This window comes from Sceloporus occidentalis, unplaced genomic scaffold, assembly GCF_023333645.1.
Source record: "Sceloporus occidentalis isolate IW3139 unplaced genomic scaffold, rSceOcc1.0.p SCAF_6, whole genome shotgun sequence".
NCBI lineage: Eukaryota > Metazoa > Chordata > Lepidosauria > Squamata > Phrynosomatidae > Sceloporus > Sceloporus occidentalis.
The window spans coordinates 38,233,881-38,260,060 of NW_028316986.1; the positions used below are offsets into that span (position 1 = coordinate 38,233,881).

Consider the following 26,180-nt stretch of genomic DNA (forward strand, 5'->3'; position numbering starts at 1 on the left):
TTTATTTTCTTTTGGAGAGTGTGGATGAACCAGAAATGTCAAAGCTTTTATTCTGCAAATGTGGAGACCACATGCTTTCAAATAAATATCTCATGCTTCTGCTGTAGGTAATGTAGTTGTTTATTTGCATACCCTAAACTCTACTTCTGCTTTTAGAATGTATGATCTATGATGGTTCTTGGAACTACTGTAGCAGTTTGGAAAGCAGGGTTACACTGTAGAAATATGTAACCATAAAAACATACTGAATTATGACTGTGGGAAATCAAGTACTTGATTATCTCATCCCCAAATGATCTGTTTTTGAACATGTAGACATACTTAATGTTCAAATCTAAATTAACAACTAGCACATAGGCCTGGTTCAGAGCACCCAAAAAGGGCGGTCTGCTGGCGCCCTGGTTTGCTCCGTGAGGAAGCTGCAGCGGACAAACTGCACGGCTCTCTTGCGGAGCAAAAAGAAAAAGAAAGCGGGTTCTTTTTGTGGCGCTGTCATTATGGCGCCGCGACATGCGGACACGTCAAAATGGCAGCGCCCATCTTTACAGGGCGCCGCCATTTTGACACCCTCATCACGTGCTAGGGTTGAGGCACGTGTGGGTGCAGCCGGACCGGGCCTTAGTTTGGAATATTTTTCAAGTGAGGCTCTGGTTGTTACCTTAATTCCTCCAAGTATTCTTGCCAAGATAGTTCTTAACAAAGCAGCATTTAAATAGGCACTGGGAAGGGTACTGTGGAACAGCCTTGCACTTCTTTTGATCTTGTAGGTGCATTGTGCTCAGATGTCCAAAATATCTAATCCAATTAATATTGCTTTATTGAACTGTAGAAGAAGAATAGCAATATTCTTTCTGGAATTTTCACTTGACAGTAAACCAGCACCTTTACTTACTCCTGTGATTATGGTTGTCTTGAGATATCTTCTGTGTATATGCTCAGTTTTTAATTCAAAATTGTCCTCCCTCCCCTCATTAAGGTTCAAAAATGGCAAGGCCAGATGTATGAAACCATTCAGGTCTACATTTAGTCAAGTTGCTGTAGAAGACAGCTAATACTCCAGAGGACAGGATCAAAATTCAAAACGACCTGAATAGATTAGAAAGCTGGGCCAAGGCTAACAAAATGAATTTCAACATGGAGAAATGTACTTAGGATGGAAAAATGAAATGCATAGATATAGGATGGGTGACACCTGGCTGAACTAGCCTGGCTGAACTAGACGACATGTGAAAGAGATCTAGGAGTCCAAGTAGACCACAAGTTGAACATGAGTCAACAGTGTGATGCGGCAGCTAAAGAGGCCAATGCAATTTTAGGCTGCATCAGTAAAAGTATAGTGTCTAGATCAAGAGAAGTAATAGTGCCAATGTATTCTGCTTTGATGAGGCCCCACCTGGAATATTTAAAACTAAAATAGACTTGGTGAAAAATGGATGTGAAGCCTAAATTTGCTATGTTAAATATTTGTGTTGGATCCCATTATAACTCCCTGCATAAAGATCTTACTGCATTTTTACTTTGGCTGCCAGGCATGAAATTGCCAAGGGAAAAAGATATAGATTAGAAATCTTCATAGGAACATCCCCCCACCCCCTTTTCGTTTGTTTTGTGAATCAGCTGAAAAAGTAGAGGCAGCAATCTCCGACCTAACATAGTCATGTTTGAGATTATAGTGTTGACTGAAATATATGTGTATTTGTGGTTCTTTGTCTTAATTTGTGCAGCAGTGTTGTTTCTTCATATTGGAAAACAGTGTTTTTCTAGTAATTTTTTTCACTTAAACATGGATGTGAAAGCTCCCTTTCTTCTCTTTGTGGCCATATTGGAACAGGCATTTGAAATGGAGGGAGGAGTGTTGGAGCCTGAGGTTTGTTGAGCTTCATTCCTTTAAGAATAAATAGGGTATTTAATCTGAATACAGCCAATGAATGGATATATTGCCATTGAAACAAGGTAGTTTTAAAAGCTGATCTCAGCTTCTTTGATGGCTGCAGTTTTGTTTAATCCTTCCGTGGGTGGAGGTGGACTGAACAAGGTTTATGCCTAGTGATCAATACATCTCATATACAACTCTTCTGGTGTTCTTTCACTAATATATTCACAGTTCTTTAAAAATGAAAGTTTTATTGAAAAGTCTAAACAAACAACTATACATATCTTTGTCCATTTTAAAACATTTACAATTATTCTAGCAAAAAATATTTTCAAGTTAAGCTTTGAATTACAGTGCTTCTGTGTCATACGCAGGCGTGCTTTACGCGGCTTTCAGCATATGCTGAAAGCCGCGCTGGGAGGGGCGGCACGTCCCATAGGGACGAATGGGGCGCATGCCCATGACGCTGCTGTGCTGCTGCGCCGCCGCATGCATGAGCCCCATTCATTTAAATGGGGCTCGAGCATATGCATTATTTGTTTTATGTGGGGGGAGTTTGGAACGGATCCTCATGTCAACAAAGGGCACACTGTATTTGAACAACAGCACAAAATTAAACTGTAATATGTGTGTGTTACTCTTTCCTTTCCCCAATCCCCATCTAGAAGAGAAATGTTTTACATGTATGGAGCTTATAGAGGGAATACAGCAAACGTTCTTAGTTATATTGATATATTTGTTAAACATGCTAAATTTAAGGAACAATGGGCTCTTGGTATCTGCTGGGTTTGGTTCCAGGACCCCTGTGGATACCAAAATCCATGGATGCTCAAGTCCCATTTTATACAATGGCATAGCAAAAAGGTGAGCCTTATATAAAATGTGTGTGTGTGTGAGAAAATTTTCAAGCCATGGGCGATTGAATCTGTAAATGTAGAATGAATGGAAATGGCAGGTCGACTGTATTACTTTTAAACGACATTCACATCAGGCTTATATTGCAACACAACTATGTCTGATCTACTACCACCCAGTGAAGATGATGGGTTTTGGGAGTGCACCATTCTGGAAGATTCTAAGTGGACATCACACACACTTTAATTCTAAATAGTGGGCTGGCCACTTTGTGTGTTGGAATGAGTGGTTTCAGAACATACTTGCTTCAGCTCTCAATGTTGAAAAAATTCTGCACCCTAATGTAGAGTGAGTCCTCTGAAAATGAATCCATCTCTTTCTATCTCTCCTTGATTTCAGTTGTATATGTCAGCTTTTCTGACATATTATACCCTTTATATGGGGTCCTTTGCAGTAGCCAGTCAATGTGGGATTCCAGAGGCCTCTTTGTACCACATTTGCAGTTCAGTAAAGGATCTACCCATAGCCAAAGCACACTGGGAAAATTTTTATCTCTTTCTTTCCTTTAAAAAAAATGCTTTGTAGAGCTAATAACTTAATCCTAACCTAGAAAGATCAGAGAGGCCTTGGAATTTGTTGGCAAAGCACAGTCTCTCCAAGCCTCATATATGGCCCATATCACAAATTGGTTCATTTAGGAAGCGGTACGGAATGGTCAGGATTTGGCAGGCGCTTCTCCAGGGAGGCCAAGGGCTAAGCTAGCATAAAAATGGATTCTTTCCGATAGACGGCCTGATCTTTCCAGGTCAGGATTAAGATGTTCAACAAAGCATTATGGCTTCATTAACCCTACCTGGCTCATGAACAAAGAATTTAGACCCTAGTACTGCCAGTCTCTCTTCTGGCTCTGCAAACATTCCCCTCATCAGGAGTACATTCTATTTTTTAAAATGAATACTGCACAGAATCTTAGGTCTGTTGGGAAAAAACCCTTAAATTTAGTGATGCAGATGTAATGTGTCTCCCCCTGCAAGGTCTTTTTCTCTAACTACTGTGCTGTACAAATTTACATTCTTGATCATAAAGTCACCTAGTGTGATACCTAATGGGATCAAAATGAACCCCATCAACTGTTTCGGGTACCTCTTAAACATTTTGGATCTCTATATTTTTGGCTGTAGAATCCACACTTATTTTATTATCCCATTTTCTACAACCATTTTGGTTGTCTAGAGAAGGGCAACCAAAATGATGAAAAGTCTGGAAACCATGCCCTGTGAAGAGTGGCTTAGGTTGTTGGGCATGTTTAACCTGGAGAGAGAAGGTTAAGAGATGACAGGATAATTGTATTTAAATATTTGAAAGGATGATCTATTGAGCATCCTCAATACAGCAAGCTTGTTTTCTGCTGCTCCAGAGGCTAGGACACAGAGCAATGAATTCAAGCTACAGGAAAAGAGATTCCATCTAAACATTGGGTAGAATGTATTGGATGTAAGAGCTGTTCAAGAGTGGCACACACTGCCTCAGAGAGTGGTGGAGTTTCTTCCTTTGGAGATTTTTTAAAAAGAGGCTGGATGGTCATCTGTCAGGAGTGCTTTGGTTGTGTGTTCCCACATGGTGTGGGGTTGGATTAGATAGCCCTTGTGATATCTTCCAGTTCTGTGATTCTGTGAAGACAAAGTACAGTATGAAGAGATTTTGACCAAACGTGATACAGTTGGCCCTTTGTTTGCACGGGCGATCTGTTCCATACCTCCTCCCCCGTGTGAAAATGGAGGCTTGCATGTAAGGTGTACTGCCAGGTGGGCGCACCATTAGAATTAATGGAGGTTGCCTCTCCGCTCATAATCGAGGTCGCGGATCTTAGATCCGCGAGTTAGGATGGGCAACTGTATTTACATGTAAATTGATATCCCAGTCTACATGCAAGTTTAAGACAGTAAGACTTTGTGCAGGGTTTTGCGTAGAATATGATGTGATGCAAATTTTTAGCATTGTAAGTGATCCCTGTCAAACTTCTGTTCCATTCTAATCAATGCCAAAGTCATCAATGTCAACATTTATGATAAGAACTACAGAAGTCATAAAAAGATTCCATTCCCTACCCTATCTTCCTATGTTGGGATTAAGTTAATAGCCCAACAGAGTATTATTTCTGCAATGCCTATCGGAAGAGATCCATCTTGACCGCCTTTTTAAAGCTATCAAGATTGATAATATGACGGGTCTTCTCCAGCAGGCCACTCCATAATTTAGGAGCAGCAGAAGAGAAGGTCCTCTGGGTAACCGCAGCCAGCTTAGTTTTTGGTGGCTGCAATAGATTTTGCCCAGAGGACCTAAGCGGGGCAGATTGTATGGAAGAAGGCGATCCCATAGGCCCCAAGACATGAAGGGCTTTAAAGGTCATAACCAACATTTTGTACTGTGCTCGGAAACTAATGGGCAGCCAATGAAATGACTTTAAAATCAGCATTATATGGTCACACCTGGAAGTACTGGTGACCATTCTGGCTGCCATGTTTTGGACGAATTGAAGTTTCCCAATTAGGCACAAGGATATCCCTATGTAGCGTACATTACAGAAATCAAATCATGAGGTTACCAGTGCATGTACCACAGTTTTTAGGTCCCCAGGCTCCAAAAAGGGATGCAGCTGGCATATCACCTGAAGCTGAAAACAAGTAAGATCATCTGACCAGTAAATGATAGATGGTGAATGTTTATTTTTGGAGTATAAATTTGTTTGAGACAATAAAAGGGCAAGGGATCAAACATTATTAATCTTCAGTTGTATTCCAGGATACAGGAAAGTAATTTAAAAGAGCATGCAAATACAAGTTGTAACCAAAAAGAAGTAAGTGCTGAACATGTCCACATTATATGCTGCAAGAAATCATAATCTGCATTAGATTGCCAGTATTCAGTTGAAGTAGATAATTTCTTTCTCAAAAGTCCCTAACCTAACACTCACTCCATCTTAATCCAGAGTAGCAATTTGCTACTTGAACAGTCATTCATCAGTGAACTGTAATTGCCCATTGGCAAAAGGATGAGTAGTATCCTGGATTAAATGGAGGTATCTGCTGCTGCCTCAGCACTCATAATTTTATAATCTTCAGTATGTGTATTTGGAAATGACTCTGCATATATTTTTCCTATAAGGTGGAGTTCTGCCTTCATTCCCCCACCCCCGAAATAAAGCTGTAAAATTCCTATGAAATTGTTGATGGTCTGCTTAGAAGCAAGTTCCATTAATTTTAGAATTTTGGTTCCCCAGTACAGATTTAGGGTTACATCCTTTGCTTACCCTTTGTTTTGTATGATGCAAGTCCTTCTCCTTTCTTGGTATACCGGAAGAGCCATGGTCCTCCTCCTGGGCCTGAAAGTGAAGATTATCTCTGACCTCCCATCAGGTTTCCTAGACATTTATGGTTGCTTGGGAAAATTCAAAGACCAGCTTCATACCCCCAAGAAGGAAGAGGAACTAGCAGTCAAAGATGTTGATTGCTTACTGAAATCAAGACTGGGATATCTGAACTAGGTTTACAACAGAGCATGCTTTTTGGATGCGCATCCATGCACACTACCTCCTTTCCAGCCTTCCTGACTTGTTAATACACAGATTAGATGAAAGAAAGGAAAATTGCCTTGCTGAATGACTTAAACTTCCTGTCTCTAGGAATAGCCACCCTGATCATACACCTGGTGGTGTGCCTGATGAGAGTTTTCTTGTATTAGGTAGATTAGCTGCTTGGCTTTTTATGGGAAGGGTGATGATCATTGCCCCCAGCTTCTATTACAGATGATATGACTATACAGACACAGCTTACATATAGTTGTTAATAATCACAGACCTGCTTCTTATTAGTCAAATATTCCTGGGAGGAAATGTCAGGCAAGAAGATCTATTCTACAGTTAGGTCTGTAGGAATGGACACACTAGCATGTGCAAGAGGTAGAGCAGAGATAAGAGAGGGATGAGAACACAGTATATGAAAAAATATACATGGCTCTTGAGCAGATATACCCAAGGTGTTTATTGTTAGTTCTTACTAATGCTACAATTCTGTATTTTATATGTAATTTACTTTGGAATACACTCTAAGATAGTTACTTTGTGAAATGGGATCTTCCAGTTCTTAAAGCATTGTAGTTCCTGTGCAGTTATAGATGTGACTAATGTTGTTGAATGCCTTAGGAAACCTAGAGATTTGTGCTGGAGTTTTAAAAAATGAACATTTCACATGTTGGTGGGGTGGCTGGTGTATACTAAATGGTTAATCTGATCCATTGACACTTCAGACTGGTGCATAAATAAAGGAGCAAGAGCAAAACATGTTTGTAGAATTGTCTTAGGTTGCCAGTGAAGTACAGTCAGCCCTCTGTTTTTGCAGTCGCGAAAATGGAAACTCACAGATATTGAAGCCCCATAGGCCTGAATGGGTGTGTATGTGTGTGAGTGGCTGCAGGTGCACACCCCATTTTACCCCCCACCCCCATTTCCGTTTGCTCCTTGCTAGTAGGGGTATTGGATCTGAAGTCCACGTAAACGGAGGGGCAACTGTAAAAATGCACACTGATAGTGTTACAGAAGGATATAAAGTGTATTGAGTAACCACAATGTATTCTGTTTCTATATTTTGAAATCGGGGTGTTGTATATGTGAATTAATGACTCGTCTTAAACTGGTGGAACGTCCAGTTGGGTGTGTGTAGAAATGAAGACAAGGCATGAAGTATAATTTAATTTCTTTGGTGAGGAGGTCATGATACTTTAATTTCAGGGTAAGACTAATTTTATATGAGTTTTATCCTTTATGGCAGTGATGGCGAATTTATGGTACACGTGCCAGAGGTGGCACTCAGAGCCCTCTCTGTGGGCACACATGCTGTTGCCCTAGCATAGAGTTTGCCAGAGTTTCTTACTAGAAAGCCAGAGGGATGTGGCACTTTGCAATAAATAAGTGGGGTCTGGGTTGCAGTTTCGGCACTTGGTCTGTAAAAGGTTCACCATCACTGCTTTATGGAATGTGAACCTGAAGTATGGATTAATTTACCCATCTGTCACTGCAACCATACCAACACGAGGTTTTAAAATATTGGGTTCCTTTCTTGGGTGGTCCACCCAGAAAGGCTCAAACTGAAAACCTGTGTTTGTCCGGTCTTAATTAACCACACAGTGATGGAATTACAACACTTGCTGTGCGCTGACAATGAGGTTATCCAGGATGGATAGGATGGAGACCAGGTGCTGTAAACAGTGCTTTGTAATATTTGTTGCTGGAAATGCTTTCCAGCAGCTGCAACAGACCTTTTTGATTAAGCACTGCCAATGAAACTGTAGATGATCACTTCTCTACTTCCTGTCTCATATTTGTGTCTAAAGCTCGCTGTATCTTGTCATACTTCTACTACTTGGGGTTTGCTTTGCTTAAGATAATGGTAGCATTTCCCTCTTGCAACTGATAGGCCTCCAGATAATCCTGAGATTCATTGTTAGGTGTCTACTAATTGAAGGCATTTTTAAATGGATCAGTAATCTCTCCTAAATTAAGTCTAGGCAAATTTGCACATCACCAAAATTGCAGTGCCATTTTATAGCATTTGTAGGAATGATTTCTCCTGTATAGGAAGTCTTACAATTTACAAAGTTATCACATGAAAGAAAGTTACAGTAATATTGCTCCCCCCTTTCAGAGTCTGGAATACAAAATGGTCCCTCTTCTAGTTGTATGCCAGAGTCAATATGGAATAAGCAAAGCAAGTTCAAATCCCACTATTATTAAAGAATACTCAAAGTAGATTGTAAGAAACCATAGTTTGCTTCAGTTGACTATTTTTCATTCCTGATATGTGAAGAATCGGCTATTGACAGGTACAGATTGGAAGGAAGCTACATTTTAAGTTGCCTTTAAGTCATCTGTTGTTTGGAGCAGCAGGCTGTTAGGGCTGTGTGGAAAACAGCAATGCTGCTTTCAGTCTCAGCACCATTTTTGTATAGGAGCAAGATACTGCAGCCCTTATACACATATTTAGTGTTGCATTCTCCCACATCTCACCTGTTGTTTTGCCCAGGAAAAGCAAGAAGTTTTAATATCTCCACAATGTTCATGCAATAGGTAATTAAAGAAAAATAATGAGCAAAGGCTTCTTAGTACTATAGCTTGGAAATCTCAGTAACAGCACTTGAGTTCTTAGGTAAATTCTCATTTCAACATTTGGCTGCAGTCCCGTACAAAGCAGTATAAAGACTTTGCATTCCTAAATTGGATGTGTCACAAGGGGCTTTCCTAACATTGGGTGAGGGTTTGGACTCATTCTCTTGACTTACATTTAGCCACCCAGTAAAAACTGTAATGTCTCAGCTGGGTTCATTTTAGTGTCTGCAATGGGATGCCTTGGCTTTATTTTTATTTTCTTAATTGAGCTCATAGTGCCAGATATGTTTCTAGTAAACTGAAATTGTAAATGAGTCCTCAGAGTAATGAGCAAAAGGCCCTTAACACTCCACTCCACTCCACTTCACTCCACTCCAAAACATGAATACTTGTAAGTACCATTTTCATTTTAGTAGAACAGCTTAAGCAACTGTATTTAGGTTTGAAATTCTGAGAATTATTTTCAGTGTACACATTGGCTTGGTTCAGATGTTGACAGTAAACCATGGTTTGTTACCATCCATCCTCCACCCACCTAATGAGCCAATGAGAGTTAAAGCTTCCTCCATGAAGGAAATAGTTGTTTACTACTTCAGAAGCAAGGCTGTGAAAGTCTGGAAGTTTTAATACATTTTAGAGCTTTGGTGCTTTAAAAGGCGGGCAGGCATCTTCTGGGGCAGCATTGATTCCCTCTAAATGATATATGATGGTACTGCCGCTGTTGAAATTTGAAGTTTGCAACTCATTTTTAATTAATTAATTAATTATTCTGTTACATGTGAGGTTTTGTGGATCCTAATTCCTTCTGTATTGCAGTGCAGTGATATAGACTATTCTGGCTTCTCAGGAATGTGCTGTGTTCTAAGGCAAGGAATGCAGACCTCAGGTTAATCAGGTAGAATTTAAGCTCCCAGGTTGCAGGTGCCAGCAATAGGTTTGTTTGTTTTTATCTACAGGAAGTCAGAATCTGGCATTCGATAAGACATTTTTGCAAAGAGAGGGGAAATGTGACCTAATTGCCAATCATGCAGAAAATATGCTACATGCTTTTGTAGGACCTTACTTTTCCCCCCCAGTGAATTCTTTTTCTCAAAGAGTGCTAGGCCATTTCACATGTTAATATTTTTCCTACACAGAAAATATGGCTTTATAGTGAAGCCAGAACCAAGATCATTGCATTAAAAACATGTGGTGGCTTTTGATAAACATAAAAGTTTGTGTGATGTAATTGTCCTTAGTGATTTTCAGTCCAAGGTTCACCTCGCACAAGGTAAATGTTCTTGATAGCTGTTACTTTCACATAGGAAGTCACATCTGTCCTGTATGTATCCAGTAATTTATAAGAAACAAATTTCTGTTTGCCATGTAGGCATGGTGCAGGAACTCATGGCTTCTCATTGTATGTAAGCACAGAAAGTATATTCATAAGATAACTGCAGGGTGTTTGTTTGTTTTCCCTACAAGAAGTATGTTGAGCCGTGGATTTATTCCTTCATATGTGTTTCATGAAGTTGGAGAATCTCAAATTTCCCACTCCATATGCTGTCTTGAACTATTGGATAAGGCATTCTGTGTCTTCTTGGTCTATGGGAAAGGTAGTGTACCCATGTTTCTTTAAATATTAGTCCCATAGAATGAGAGGAGTAGAGGATAGGCCTTTGTAAGGTTTTTCTTCAGCCTCCGTGTATGCCTGTATGGGAGTACACAGAATAAAAAGGATGTAGTTAGAAGCTTATAGTTAGAACTCACTGCTAATAGTTAGATCAATCTAACTATTAGATTTAGGTTTGCTTTGGTTTTTACATAAGATGAATATAGTAGATGAGATTTCTTTTTGTGCACTTTTATGTGTTGTTTAGCTTGACTTAGATACTCTGTAAATATGCACATGATAATAACTTCACAAGCTAACCCATTCTTTAGGTGCCATTGTTTTATTTTTCTTATTTGTTGGCCAGTTTTTTTAAAAATTAGAATTTGGGTGTATTCTGTGTCTATAGCTTGGAGCTATTCTATTGATACATCATCTGTTGCTGCTGGTTTATTTCCTCCAAGTGCTTTGAGAACCTCTTTCTTTTCTAAAATGGCTGTTTCATCCCCCAAAGGTTCTTCCTTGACAAAATCTGTTTTCAGAAATCTGTCCTTGAAGGATTCTGCCTTTCATGTATCATTCTTTTGTGCATTGCTTCCATAATCTTTTCATTTTGGTCTGATCATACAAAATATCCACTGTTCACAGAACATCCTTACTCTTGTTTTAAATTTCCCTTTGATTTTTCAGGAATTATAAAATATGTCTCTTGTTCTACCTCTTTGCTGTCTTCTGTTTCTTTGCATTGATTATTATAATAGATCTTTGTCCCTACACAGAAGCTGCTGAACTGTTGCATTCAGGATTCTAATCCTGTTTCTGTTATCTTTTACTTTTTATCTGTCCTTAATAGTTGGAAGAATTTCACCAATGAGGCTTTTCTTGGTGTTTTGGCTACACATCTTACCCTATCGCTAGCAACAGTTCCAGTTCTGGTATGCAATCAGTTCCCTCCTGGGTGCCACAATAGTGCTTCATTTTCTTCCTCTTCTGTTTCTATAATTGGAGCATAAACGTGGATTAGTGTTATTCACACTATTCTATTAGTATTACTGAGACAGATTTTGAGTATAGCCCAATTGCCTCTCCTGCATCTATTAATGCCACCCTATTTCTTCTCTGATTGTCATTTTCAGCATAGAACACAATGTAGTTATCTGACTGAAAACATCCCATTCCTGTCTACTTTAATATCACTCAGTATTGCTATGTTTATACATTCCACTTCTTATTTTACACTTCCAAATTTCCCTAATTCATGCTCCCTACATTCCATATTACTACTGCATACATTGCGCAGCTTCAAACTTTTCTTTCACCTCTCACTATGCCAGCAGCTGAAATTCCTTTTGGCTTGAGTTCAGTTGCATTAAGAGACACATCCCCACTCCTCTGTTCTTTTTATTTCTGATGGGGCGCTGTCTCATCTTCCAGCACTGTTTCTTGCTTTATTTTGGATTTTAATAGGACTTTCATTTCTTTTTAAACATATTTTTGTTGACACATAAATTTTAATAATGCACAGCAACAAATAGGGTAAAACTACATTTTCTTTTTTCAAAATAATTTTTATTTACAATTCATACTTTTTACATGTGCACACATTTGTCTAGTATCCTAAACAATTCCATTATCAATATATTATAACTATTTCAAACAATAATAAAATTTGCTTCTAAAGCATCTCACTTGCATACTCCACATTCTAAAACTCCATCTCTTCTGTAATTCATCTCATTCCTATACCTTCTTTTCTGTGTTTCAAACTTTACCTTATTTCTTCTCTCTCTGCTTCTTCTCATCTATTTGTTCACTTGCTCTTTTACCTTCTCACATACCTCATCTTCCACACCAACTTCCTTCTTACCAAAACTATCCATTTACCTCTTTTTCCTATGACTATTTTAGGATTTTTATATTATTAAGACTCAGTTCTTTCTCTTTTTTTTCATTCAAACATAATATTTGCTTATATAATACTTGTATGTAACTTGTAAATTAATATTGTAATTTCCTTTTCCCCTTCTAAGATAAATCTGTTCAGTTCAATTTAAAGCTGTCAACCTATATATCTTTTAAGACAGTAGCAATGCTATGTCCACACAGCCTCTTAATCTTATGGGAATACACAATCCTACCATAATGGAAAGGTAGTGCCAAAGTGAGTTCAAACAGTATAAAGAGTTTTTGTTTTTGTTTCTTGGAGAAAGAAGGAAATTTATTATTCCTATATTTTTGGTATTTCTGCCTCATGAGAGAGGTAAACTGGGTAAAGTAAGTAAAATGAAATAGTTAAAAGAGATTCTGGAAGGGAAAGTGGGTGGTGGAAAGCTGGTGTTTTCCATGACTTTCTGTGTAGAAGAGCTAGAAATGAGGTGGAGCATTAAAAAGATGGACTTTAAAAAGGTGTAATAAGGAAAACTCTTTACCCAGACTTCTTGAACAGGGCTTTTGGGATGTATAGGTGGCTGCATTAAGGGAAGGGATTTCATTCCCCGTATATATATAAGGCTGTGTAGTCGAATTATCAAAGCATGGTTTAAATCAATTTTATAGCTTCTCATTTACATATCATGGAAGCCTTTATGTGAAATCCATTAATTTTGATGCAAGAGATCCATGTAACAAAGATTTTTCTGTACACCCCAAACCCCTGCTCTAGAAATTTGGAGAATCAGGCACCAATTCATGGTTGGGCAAGAAATGCAAAGCCAAAGATATCCATGGAGAAATAAACAGCAGAGATATCTTACAGAGTTCTTACAAGGAAAAAAACCACTATAAGAAAAAATATCTGTTTAACATCATAAGAAAAGCAGAATTAGAATCAGAAAAAGGAGGAGTTAAGATAGGAGGAAGCAACATTGACAACCTAAGATATGCGGACAACATCATATTATTAGCAGAAGAATATTCAGGGATTGTAACAGTTAATAAGGAATGACAAAGATGAAAGTGCAAAGGCAGGTCTGATGCTGAACATAAAGAAAACAAAAATAGTGACCACAGAAGAAAGACAGAAATTCATTCTAGACAACAAGGAAATTGAAATAGTTAAAGCATTTCCATATCTAGGATCAATCATTGACCAGAATTGAGACTGCAGTCAAGAAATAAGATCAGGAATGGGAAGGGTAGCTATGAAGGAACTTGAAAAGATACTGAAGAGCATAGACATAAAACTGAGCATTAAAGTCAGAATTGTTCAAGTCATTGTATTTCCAATTACCATGTAAGGATTTGAGAGCTGGATAGTGAAGGAAGCAGACAGAAAGAAAATCAACTCATTTGAAATGTGGTGCTGGAAAAGAGTACTTAGGACACCATGGACATAAAATAAATAATATAATAATTAAATAAAACTTTAATTTATATCCCGCTTTTTGTTTCCACAATCAAAGCGGCATACAACCTTTAAAAAAAATACAATATATACAATTCCCCCCTTTAAAAAGGATTAAACAATTCCATCCATTAAAATTACAGACGATAAAAATCTAAAAACAATACTACAATAATAAAATAACGGTGGGCAGAGTCTTCACTTGTATATGACTGTGGGGGGAGCGTTACATGGACAGCCAAGAAGACAAACAAATGGGTTCATGAACAGATCAGACCAGGGTTCTCCTTGGAAGCAAAGATGATCAAGTTGAGACTATAGTACTTTGGCCACATCATGAAAAGCCATGGATCACTAGAAAAAACAATAATGCTAGGAAAGGTGGAGGGTGAAAGAAAGAGGAAAACCACAAACCAAATGGATAGGCTCAATAAGGGGAATTATGGGCAAGGCCTTGCGGGATCTGGCAAGGCAGTGGAAGATAGGGATTCTTGGAAATGTCTCATTCACAGGGTCGCCATGAGTTGGAACCGACTCGAGAGCAGCTAACAACAACAATAGAAGTGGCAAAAATGTATAGAAATTAACTGTGGACTCTATCTAAAATTATGCAAGCAGGAAGAATGATAAGAGTTGGCATTTTTCTTTCTGCTTTTGTGTTTATGGATTACTAATACGTAAATGTGTCAAATATACAATTTTATAAGTTGTTTTTAAGCATTAAATATGTTTAGGCAAATATCAAAAAGTATTGCATATATTCCCATTTTTACCAAAATATCTGAAGTTTTTTATGGTTTCAGAATTTCCAAAAATAATGGTTTGGGAGTTGCATTACGACTCTGGAGACCAGGCTTCGATTCCAAGCTCGATCATGAAACCACTGGGTGACCTTGGACAAGTTACATGCTCTCAGCCTCAGGAGAAGGCAATGGCAAACCTCATAACAAATCTTGCCAATGAAACCCCATGTCTTAGGGTCGTGAAGGTACACAACAACAACAAACAAACACGATACACTTTGAAACTTTGATATATGACTCAGAGCAAATAATAGAATTTGTATTTTTCTCCACCTTTGATCAAGTTTTTATGTTCCAAGTATTATACTGTGGCTGAAAGCTGCAAATGGGTCATTGACCAATCCTTTGAATTCATGAGGTGTATTTTTAGTAGACATAGGAAGCTGCTTTATACCAAGTCAGATCATACTTCCATCTAGCCCAGTATTGGCAGCACAGACTGACATCAACTCTGCAAGATTTCAGATAGGAATCTTTCCCAGCCAGATTTGGAGATGTCAGAAATTGAACGTGGAATCTTCTGTTTGTGTCTGCTGTCAAGCTGTGACTCAATCCTTGCAATTTAGAGGATTGCAATCCTCTTTGAGTTGAGCATGGGTATGTCTTACTTCATTATAGAATGAAAAGTCCCCGTGACAAATGTTCCATTTAGAAAAAGACAAAAAAATACTTTGACCCAATAACTTTAAATTGTAAGGTGCCATAGAACTTTTTTTTTATTTTTGCTGCACAGGTTTCCATGATGTTTCTTGAGTGATGGCCACTGAGTGGTGCTGTTGCTCTGTATAAAATAGCTCCTTGGTTCTTCAATCTTGAAGAACTGGCAACAAGTCAGGCTGCAAAAGCTGAGCTAAAACTCAGCTCCTTGTCACCTTCTTATAATTTTCTTTCCAACTAAACAATATGAGTGTTTTGTGTTTGTACACAGAAACAAATTTAGGAATAAGCTTCCTGGTGTTTTCTTCTGTGCTAGGATTATTATATTTTTAATTAAAGCTGTATTACACTGACTTATCAAAGTGGCAAGGACAGTCATCAGAGGATTTGAGTAACCAGTCCTTGGCTGTTCTAGCCCTGTATTCCATGTGCTAAGAAACATCTTTACAAATCAGTATCCTAAGAGTAATAAAAGAGGTCATTAGACAGTTTAGATTGCTGTAAAGAAATTATTCCCTGGTATAACTATAAATTATTTATGTTGGGGTGTGCATGTATTACCCATTATCTCTGACAACTTTAAATATAGTGTTCTTATTAAGCCTTAAGGAACCCTGGTGGCACAGTGGTTAAATGGCTGTACTGCAGCCACAACGTTGTGAGTTCGATCCCAGGGGCTCCAAGGTCCACTCAGCCTTGCATCCTTCCGCAGATCGGTAAAATGAGTACCCAACTTGTTGGAGGCAATTAGCTTACACATTGTAAACCATTTAGGGAGTGCTTCGTTCACTGATAAGCAGTATAGAAATGTACTTGCTATTACTATTGATATTGCTACATATGTTCTTTGCTTACAGAAAGGCAGTAAAGCTGACTTCACACTTTGCATAATCACACTATCTGTATCCCTTTTTATTCTCAAAGACTGTTGTTGTTTTGGTTTAGCAATCATAAACTAATCACTGCAAAGAGGATTTCCCTATCGCCACACTCAGCTCAAAATAGGGTCCTTTCCTGTAGATCCAGTTGCCTTGTTCAACTGCAGAGCATTAAGTACTGAAAGATTAAGTGATATATGTGTGTGTGTGAACCAGCTGTCAAGTTACAACTAAACCTCTTCATTTCTCAAAAAGGTCAAAATAAGCTCCAACATGCCTGATACAAGAGTGCTCTGCAACCAAAGAATGTGATCTATAATTAAGCTTAGTGACCAAAGGCATCTCCAGTTAAAGATACTTAGGGTGTGGAGATGAGAATTGCCTCTGTGGCCTTGGAAAGTTTGAATATGAGATTGTCAGGCATTTTCAGGCATCTTTGTATGACAGGGAATTTCTAGATCCATGTCAGTTGGGCTTTAGGCCTGCTTCTGGCACAGAGGCTACCTTGGTTATCCTGGTGGATGACCTCTGCCAGGAGAAAGCCATCTTTTTAATTCTCCTGGATCCTTTTGGTGACTCAGAATAATTGATTTTGGTGTGCATTTTTGGCTGAAAATTAGAGTCATAGAATCATAGAGTTGGAAGAAACCGCAAGGGCCATCCAGTCCAACCCCCTCCCATGCAGGAAATCCAAATCAAAGCATCCCTGACAGATGGCCATCCAGCCTCTGTTTAAAGACCTCTAAGGAAGGAGACTCTATCACCTTCCGAGGAAGTGCATTCCACTGTCGAACAGCCCTTACTGTCAGGAAGTTCCTCCTAATGTTCAGGTGGAATCTCTTTTCCTGTAGCTTGCATCCATTGTTCCGGGTCCTGTTCTCTGGAGCAGCAGAAAACAAGCTTGCTCCCTCCTCAATATGACATCCTTTCAAATATTTAAACAGGGCTATCATATCACCTCTTAACCTTCTTTTCTCCAGGCTAAACATCCCCAGCTCCCTAAGTCGTTCCTCATAGGGCATGGTTTCCCGACCCTTCACCATTTTTGTCGCCCTCCTTTGGACACGCTCCAGTTTCTCAATGTCCTTTCTGAATTGTGGCACCCAGAACTGGACACAATATTCTAGGTGGGGCCTGACCAAAGCAGAATACAGTGGCACTATTACTTCTCTTGATCTAGACACTATACTTCTATTGATGCAGCCTAAAATAGCATTGGCCTTTTTAGCTGCCGCATCACACTGTCCACTCATGTTCAACTTGTGGTCTACTTGGACTCCTAGATCCCTTTCACACGTAGTTTCATTCAGCCAGGTGTCACCCATCCTATATCTGTGCATTTTATTTTTCCGCCCTAAGTGCAATACCTTACATTTCTCTGTGTTGAATTTCATTTTGTTAGCTTTGGCCCAGCTTTCTAGTCTATTCAGGTCATTTTGAATCTTGATCCTGTCCTCTGGGGTATTAGCTATTCCCCCTAATTTGGTGTCATCTGCAAATTTGATAAGTATGCTCCCAATTCTGTCATCCAGGTCATTGATAAAGATGTTGAATAGCACTGGGCCCAGGACAGAGCCCTGTGGGACCCCACTGGTCACTTCTCTCCAGGATGAAAAGGAGCCAACATTGTCTTCTGGAAAGGGCTAACTGGGTAAAGCCAGAACTTTTTAAAGATGGTACCTCTGTCACACTTGTATTTTTATTTTCTAAGGCTTTTCAATTCAGTTTGTTTTATTGCTTGTACTGGTTTTAGTTTACCCATTCTGTGTGCATGAAACATTTTTTTAATTGTATCTTATATCTTTATACTGTGCCTTCAGGTTTTTCCTGATGTATGGTGATCCTAAGGCAAACTATCACAGGGTAATCCTGTCAAGATTTGTTCAAAGGATATTTGTCATTGCCTTTCTCTGGGGCCATGAAGGTGTGATTTGCCCACAGTCAACCCAGTGTGTTTCCATGGTTGTAGTGCAACGCTCAAACTACTACACCATTCTTGGTCTCCCTTTATGTTTTAAACAACTACAAAACTCTTTTAGTGGCACGATAGAAATGTGTGCAATTACTGTCAGGCAGAGTAATGGACTCATGGTAGTTTTCTGTTTGAATTACATCTTTGTCATCGAACTTTTTCTCACCGTTGTGTCAGTTGAATTTCTGTGAAAAGCTGACTAAAGGCTGCTTGGTTTCTTTACACACAAAATACTACACTCAGAGAATTGTAAGAGCCAGGACTTTCAGTGCAAGAATGAACACAAGTACGGACACAAATTCAAATCCCACATGTCCGCCTACATCCATGTGTGATATTAAAGCTGATGATGTTTGTGGAATCATTATCCTTTTGAGAGTAGTCAATCTGTTTCATTATCTCATCCGTGACTGGGAATGAGCAGATCAGTCTGTTTCTAGTTCAAGTCAGATTTGCAGGTGAATGTCCATAAGTACATTCTGTCCTGCTTCTATTTCATTTATATTTTTAAAAGCAAAACTACATGGTTAAATATATTTTCAACATACCTTCCTCATAAAACATGCATTTCTAAATATATTTTATTCTTAAGAAAAAACATTTTTGGTATATGCTGTGAGCTGAGAATTGCATCACAGAAGCTGATGAACTGCAAAATCTGAGGGACAGTTATATTCCAAACTACATATTCCTTCCAAAAGTTGCACCTCTGAGTCAGTTCAAGTTGCAGTGGGTCATTTCATATTGGACTTCACAAAGATTTAGTTTCACCAGCATCTCTGGGTGTGACCAAAAAGCAGAGGGAGCCATAAGGCAGCTCCTCCTGGGAGTGAATTTTGGGTTCTTTCGTATCTGATTACGAAATGACCAGGTCTTAACTCATTGAACAAAAAGTAACTTCACAATAGCAAACTAGTGTTCCTTTTACATAGTAGAGAGTATTGCTGTTAATGATATTCCTAATCTGTTACTTGGTATGTGTTACCTTTATGATCATATTATCTCCTTCAGTATTGAGAGGATCTCTGGGTAGAAAGTGTTAAGTTAATGGCGGGCAAGATGCAATACAGGTTATGTGCCTCTGAACCAGAATGACTTGGACTGATGCTGACTGGGAACTTACCATTATGGAATTCTCTTAGGGCTTACCTTCTGCATACTGGTCTGAAGCTTGAGACTACTTCAGATTCACCAGGTGTTCCCCAACAGCTTTTATTCCTCTCAGTTTATTTAGCATCCTTGCTTTCCTGCTTTTCCTGCAGTGTTGAATTCTCAGATTTGTTTCACTGGGCAAAGCAAGTGCTCCTGCCACACATGTTCAGCAATAGCCAGCCAGGAAAAAAAGTGAGAATCGAGGCACACTGTTTAATTGCTATGCCACAGAAATGTGTGTGGTGTGAAAGGTCATACTGCACGTGGTCCACTCCACTTAAAGCTTTCTAAAATCCAAGCCTTTCCCAAATGTTTGAGTAAGGTAGGTATTAATTTTTCAGATATGGGAAGTGTCTTGGAAGATTATTTACCCCTTTTGCTTCTAAGGCAAAGTAATCCAGATTTGAAGTAGCATGCTGAAACTTTCTTCCCCTCCCCATGTAGCCCTCTGTGCCACTGGAAAACTCACTCTAAGGCTTTAAACAGTCTTCGAAAGCAGGTTTTTAGGAGTGCAGGGCAGGCTGCAGGAAGAATTTGCCTCTGCCCACGCAGACACAATTTTGCTGGTAAAAATTCCATTGGCAAAAACATTCTGTTGCCTCTATGGGTTATAGTATGGTTATAGTATTTGGAAGTGATACAGTATATCACTGAAGACTTGGATGTTTTAGATCAAGGAAAATTAGGTAATGTTTCTATTGTGTTTTACACACCTTTCCTTTACTTACTCCCTCCCTTTCCTAATTCTCAGGGTGAATCTAAATTGGAAGAAGAGCCAACATGGAGTATATTGCGAGATGACTTCATGATGGGTGCGTCAATGAAAGACTGGGATAAAGAGAGTGATGGGGAGAATGATGCTGAACAAGAAGATGGAATTAAACAAGAGAGTGAAAGCGATTCAGACCGATGAAATCCAAAGTGGTTCAAAAATCCATGTGTATTATTTGTTGCCTATCAGTAGGGTTTTTGGTTCAAATAAGAATACCTGTATATACAAAAGCAAATATCACTTTAAAAATGGAACAAAATTGAATCTGATGGTCTCAAGATATGCTGTTTCTCCTCTCAAATGTTTTGAGTCAAAGCAATGGCACCAATCTGATTGGAAAAGGAGGGTTTTGCAAAAGGGACTAAAAGTTTAAATACTGATTTAACATTGATGGGCCACTGTGCTTTCCATTGCACTTCATTGTTTGTAACGTAGCTAAGTATTTATCAGTTCCCAAAATAAAATAATGAAGTATCTTTTTGCTGTGTTAAAATTATTTATTCCTATGTAACTCAAACCTTTTTTGTCTTAGAAAGGCTTTGTAAGTAATAATGTGATAATGGCCCTTAATTTTAAAAAGAGAGAGGAAAAACAAGATTATATAGGCCTACGGAGTATGAGTGTTGGTGTTGGTGTGAAAGAGATTTGAATCTTTATACATGAAGTTTGCATACTGAAATTTGAGATTCAAGGGCTGAGATTCAAAGACATGCATAAGTAATTCCAATACATCAAGGGAACACAGGACTTTAGTATCCATGATGCTTCTTCTAAAACTGAAGTCTCAAAAATTTTTTATATGGAATGAGATAGAATGACTGTGCTAATTTTTAACCAGAATTAAGTGTATCCATTTGTCCATGCATTCTGTTAAACGTTTTGGGGTATTTTAAGTACCTCTTCAGACCCTAGTTGAGCAATTTTCTGTTTGAGGAACAAAATAAACCCATTTGTTGGGTGGGGGTTATAACAAGAAGAAACTTGGAAAATGAAACACATAGGAGGGGACATTCCTCCTCATAGTAACCAAGGGGACTCAGGAATGAAAGGCAAACAGAGAGCTCTCACATAGTTTAAGATGGGAACAGGGAGGATGGTGGCGGCAGCAGCAGCAAGTTGCTCTTTGAGCCAGAAGTAAGTGATAGAGTTCTGAATTTGGTCTGAGTTTGATATGGAAGAACTCAAATGAGCTAGCTCTCTGATTGTGCTTTTTTACCCTGTCACCTTGCCTCAATCATTTGTTCTTTTCTGACCAGCACAGCAGGGCCAGAGATTTGAATGACTGCCATGCAGGGATGTAGCAGAAGCAGTCTGCTCATGCCTGTCCTCCAGTGGTTAACTTCTTTGTGCCACTGAGTAGATAAATAGGGAGTTGCTCCAAGAAATTGTCAATATGTGCAAATGCCTACCTGACCACCAAGTCGCCAGCCAACCAGCTAGCCAATAAAGGGTACATGTAAACTGGCCAGTCCAGAGCCTACATGGTGAAAATGGTTCAATTTTAAAACATTCTGTGCTACTTTCCTCACACAAAAAAGTCAACTGATCAGGGAGCTAGCAGATCATCCCACATCATACTTTTATGTACTTACATTTTGTAAAGGAGTTCCTAGATACATAGTTGAATGTGGATCCAGTTGTTTTGCCCCTTAACATAGCATCGAAGTCTTTGATTCCTTTGTATTTTTGCCCTAAACCAGAGGAATCTCTGGCACAGAGGCCAAATAACACCGGCAAAGGTTTCTCATCCCACCCGTTATCTCATTTGCACCACCGTGCCTTTGCTAGATTTCTTCACTACAGAAAAACCTGAGCTGAGGATAAGAACTAGGATTCCCACCATTTTGATCAGCATTCACACTTTCCCTCCATATTTTAGCTTCTACTCTGCTGGTCTCTTATTGGTGATTGAGCCCATCTTGGAATATTTCAATCTGTTCATCGTCTATTTAAAACCATGTGGGTTGTATGTGGTCATAATTTTTGTTTTCTTGATGTTCATCTGCAAAACTGCCTTTGCACTTTCTGCCTTGAACTTCTTCAGTAATACCTCTGATATTTTCTGATATTTTTATGGTGTTACCTGCATATCTTAGATTGTTAATGTTCCTTCCTCTAATTTTCACACCTTCTTCCTTTGAGTCCAGTTCTGCTTTTCATATGGTGTTCTCAACATACAAGTTAAATACAGTAAATACAGTGATAGGATGCTATCTTGCCTAATCCCTTTTCCAATTGGATAACATCCCAATTTTTCTGTATTCTGATCTAACATAGCCTCTTGTCCTGAATGCAGGTTGTGCATCAGGGCTATCAAATTTTGTGGCACACCCATTTCTTTTAGAGCGATCCATAGTTTCATAAATCCATAGGAATTGGAAGGGCAGCTATGAAGGAACTAGATAAGACACTGAAGTGTAAAGGTATATAATTAAGTACCAAAGTTAGGACTGTCCATGCCATCGTATTTCCTATTCTATGTATGGTTGTGAAAGCTGGGCGGTGAGGAAAGCTGTCAGGGGAAAAAAATCAAGTCTCCTCTTTTGTTGAGTCAGTAGTTCTTAGCTGCTGTGATAGGTTCAGGATTAAAGGATAGGTGATAAGCAAGGCATTTTCTGACCCTCTAAGCCCAAACCCATGGCAGGTCCCCCCCCCCCCCCTTTGCATGAGTGGAGGAAACAGTGTACCACTTATACTCTTGTGTCTGGATGCTACAACATTTATAGCAATTCTGGAAGCTAAGGGAAGAAGGAATGGATTTTGTGACCTCTTTCTCCCCAATCACTCTCAACTGATTTGTGGGAAAATGCTCAATGCCTTCTGAGTGGTAGGACCCTCATCTTTTATACAGCATCCCCTCGCTTTATGGTAGAAGTGGTATTAAGGGTCAGAAACTTCCCTTGCAGTTGGCACAACCCCATGTACCTATGCCAGGGGTTCCCAATCTTTTTGCTTTGTGGAGCCCTTATTTCTATGGCGGAGCCCCTAAGAGGCCTACCCTCTATAGTGAAAATGTTTTTATATTGTAATCTATTTTAAATTGTTTTGGTTTTAGGATTGAGATGGGGGGTTGGGAAGGGATTCATTTTTATATTGTTTGATTTGTGATGTATTATTTTACTGTTGTAACCTGCCCTAATTCTCTGTGAATTGGGGGAGCTATAAATAAATTATTATTATTATTATTATTATTATTATTATTATTATTATTACCCCATGCCTCACAAGTTAATGGTGTTTAGGAGTATATATAAGAATATATTATTGTTTTTTAATTTCATTCAATTTTTATTTCTTTAATTTTCCTGGAGTGGCTGTGGAAGACCTGGGAAGTGCATGCGGAGCTCTAAGGCCTTCTGGGAGCACAGGTTGGGAACCTCTGTTCTAGGCAATTCCAGTAATAAGGAAAGATAAGATTCAACTGCCACTGCCACCTCTTTATCTTTGCTTTGGCCCATGCTTAGGACTGAGCAAATGAAGTGCTTTTGGCAGTGGTAGACAACATGATGCCGCTAGATGTTGAACTACGACTCCCATCATCCCTGACCATTTGCTGTGCTGACTGTCTGGTGGGAACATCTGGAGCTTCCTGTTACTAACCACGTGGAATTTTGGGGGGAGTTACATAGCCTTTGGCACACACAGGTGTCCTCCCTTTCTCTGCATTTGCTATCTTATGTAGGAACCACACAGAAGATAAAGGCAGGAGTGCCAAAGCCCTTCAGGTTTTGTTTCATTTCAAAGTATGATCACTCTTGAAAAATGACCTGCTTATCAGCCATCTACTGGGTTTTAGGTGAACAGTAATCTTATGGTACATTCAGAATGTGCTTCTGGATGTATAAAGTCTTCCATATTTTGCCTACTACAAACCCTTTTTAACTGTTATTATATGAAACTAAATTCTTATGCCCAGATGTGATTTTTATACAAGTTTGAAAGTGGCCTTTTGCATCTTTAGGTGCTTGATGCCAATGTGAAGCAGCTGATTTAAACTGCAAAGCTACTTGCACACAAACAAGCCTGCTTTTGAATTCCATGGAATGACACCAATTGTACCTCTTTAAATCCTTGTTTGATGTACCTAATGTTTGTAGAGGTGGGGTTAATCTCCCTCTCTAGAAGGGCACAGAAGGAAAATTGCATTCAGCATCTGGTTGGCAAGGTAAATTGCCAGGTATTCCAGCATGCTTCTCCTATACCAGATGCAGGCTCTTTTTAAAATTTATTTTATATATGTATGTGTGTATATATATACACAGAGAGAGAAAGAGAGACTCATACACACACATATATTTAACTAAAGGCTTAGGGCAGGTTGCAGCAGTTCTTACAAGCCAAAGATTAAACAGAAACAGCTGAAATATAAAACATCAGAGTGAAACCTCACACAATGTCAATACCAGAAATCCTGACTACCAGCCTCAGCTTGACCACCCTAAGGCAACCCAAATGATGTCTTATAGCAATTTTCACCATGCTTCTGTTGAGAATTTTCAAAAGGAGGGGCTGCATTAGTCACACCTCTGTGGGCTTTGCGCATAGATGGCATAGTCAAAAGTGAACAATGAGGAGTTGTGATCAAGAAAATGGGCTTTTAGCAATATGGCCACCTGTAAGGCAAATTGTTACCTTGCATTAGAAGTTTATGTGAGTCTCTGTGTGTAGCAGGGAAAGGTTATGAGAGAATTGTTTATTTAAAATTCTGTGTTGCACATGCAGGAGTGGGATTTGTATCATGCACCCCCATGAGTATACTATCACATTTCTATGAAACTTCACAAGACTCCACAAGACCCAGGCATTGCATAACTGTCACTTGCTATTTGATGTTTCTTTGTTGTCTGTTTTATTGAATCATTTCCTGTATTGCTATGTATTTTATATGTATTATCCTACTAGAAAGGCCCCTTCCCCTCCACCACTCCCTTCTCCTTTTGTGTCGTGTCTTTTTAGATTGTAAGCCTGAGGGCAGGGAACCGTCCAATTAAAAAGATTGTATGTACAGCGCTGTGTAAATTTACAGCGCTTTATAAATAAAGGTTAATAATAATAATAATCCACACTTACTGAGTTCTCTAGTTTTCCTTTTATCTTCCCATTCCCCTTTCCTTTTTATTGTGACCCTCTGGCTTGTAAACTTGAAGGGCAGCAACTGTCTTTGTCTCAGGGTGACCAGATGTCCTTTTCCAGTACAGGTCCTACATTTCAGCATTCTGTCCAGAAAGAATTCTAAAATGGCCTTCATTTTGAGCATGACTAAGAAGCATGAATTTATATGAGTGTTTGTAGTTTTTATTTGGTAATGGCCTATGTTCTTCTTGAATGTCCTACATTTTGCAGTGTCTTGTCCTCCTTTGCAGTTCAGACATCTGGTCACCCTGGTCTTGTCTTCTGATTATTGATATGTAAGCAATTCTGAGAGCTTTTCCAGCTGTACATAAGGGTATGAATGGAGGTGAAATAAAACAACTTAATTAAAGTTCATGATAAATATTCATTCTTTTATGTAGTGATTTGTAGCAGTGCAAGATGAAAGGGGATTCCTAAAATACAGGAAAAGTCATACTGCTGACTTTTTTTCTCTCTTTCCTTGGTAAACTCTTAGAATGAGCTTTATGTAGCTAAACTTTCAAGTACATGACCACCGGCCTGTCATACTGCTTAACAGAATTGTGTCCATTGGACCTCTATGGAAGCTGATCCTTGGCTTTTCCTTTTCATGGAAATTCTAAATACAAAGGGGAATGTTGCACAAAATCATCGTATTGTTGTTATGTACCTTCCAGTCAATCCAACGTAATGGCCACCGTTTAAATTTCTCAAGATTTATTAAGAAAAGGTTTGACATTTGCCTCCTTAGGCTGAGAGCATGTGACTTTCCTGTCACCCAGATTTGAATCTCGCTCTTTTGGACTCCTGATGCTACCACTTAGCCACACTTTAGCAATTGTCAGCAATAGACATATGTCTAGGTCACGTGATTTATTGTTTCACTTTGTTTAGATGGGTGCAATAAGCATTCTTGCTGTGGACAATGGCTTACTTGAGACAAATGGGGGAAATACAGTTTTTTGTAGAAAGAGTGGATATTAACATCCTGTCTGTTACTAGGTTTAGGGGA

General features: G+C 38.9%; 1 protein-coding gene across 1 annotated transcript in view; it reads left to right on the forward strand.

Moving 5' to 3' along the window:
- LOC149310623 (RRP15-like protein) overlaps nt 1-25,494 on the forward strand; it is a 42,179-nt gene extending 16,685 nt beyond the window's left edge. The window contains exon 5 of the mRNA XM_089529327.1: nt 20,036-25,494. Coding sequence (XP_089385453.1) covers nt 20,036-20,197 — 162 coding nt within the window. The 3' untranslated portion in view covers nt 20,198-25,494. The remainder of the gene's footprint in view (nt 1-20,035) is intronic.
- The last annotated feature ends 686 nt before the right edge of the window (nt 25,495-26,180 follow it).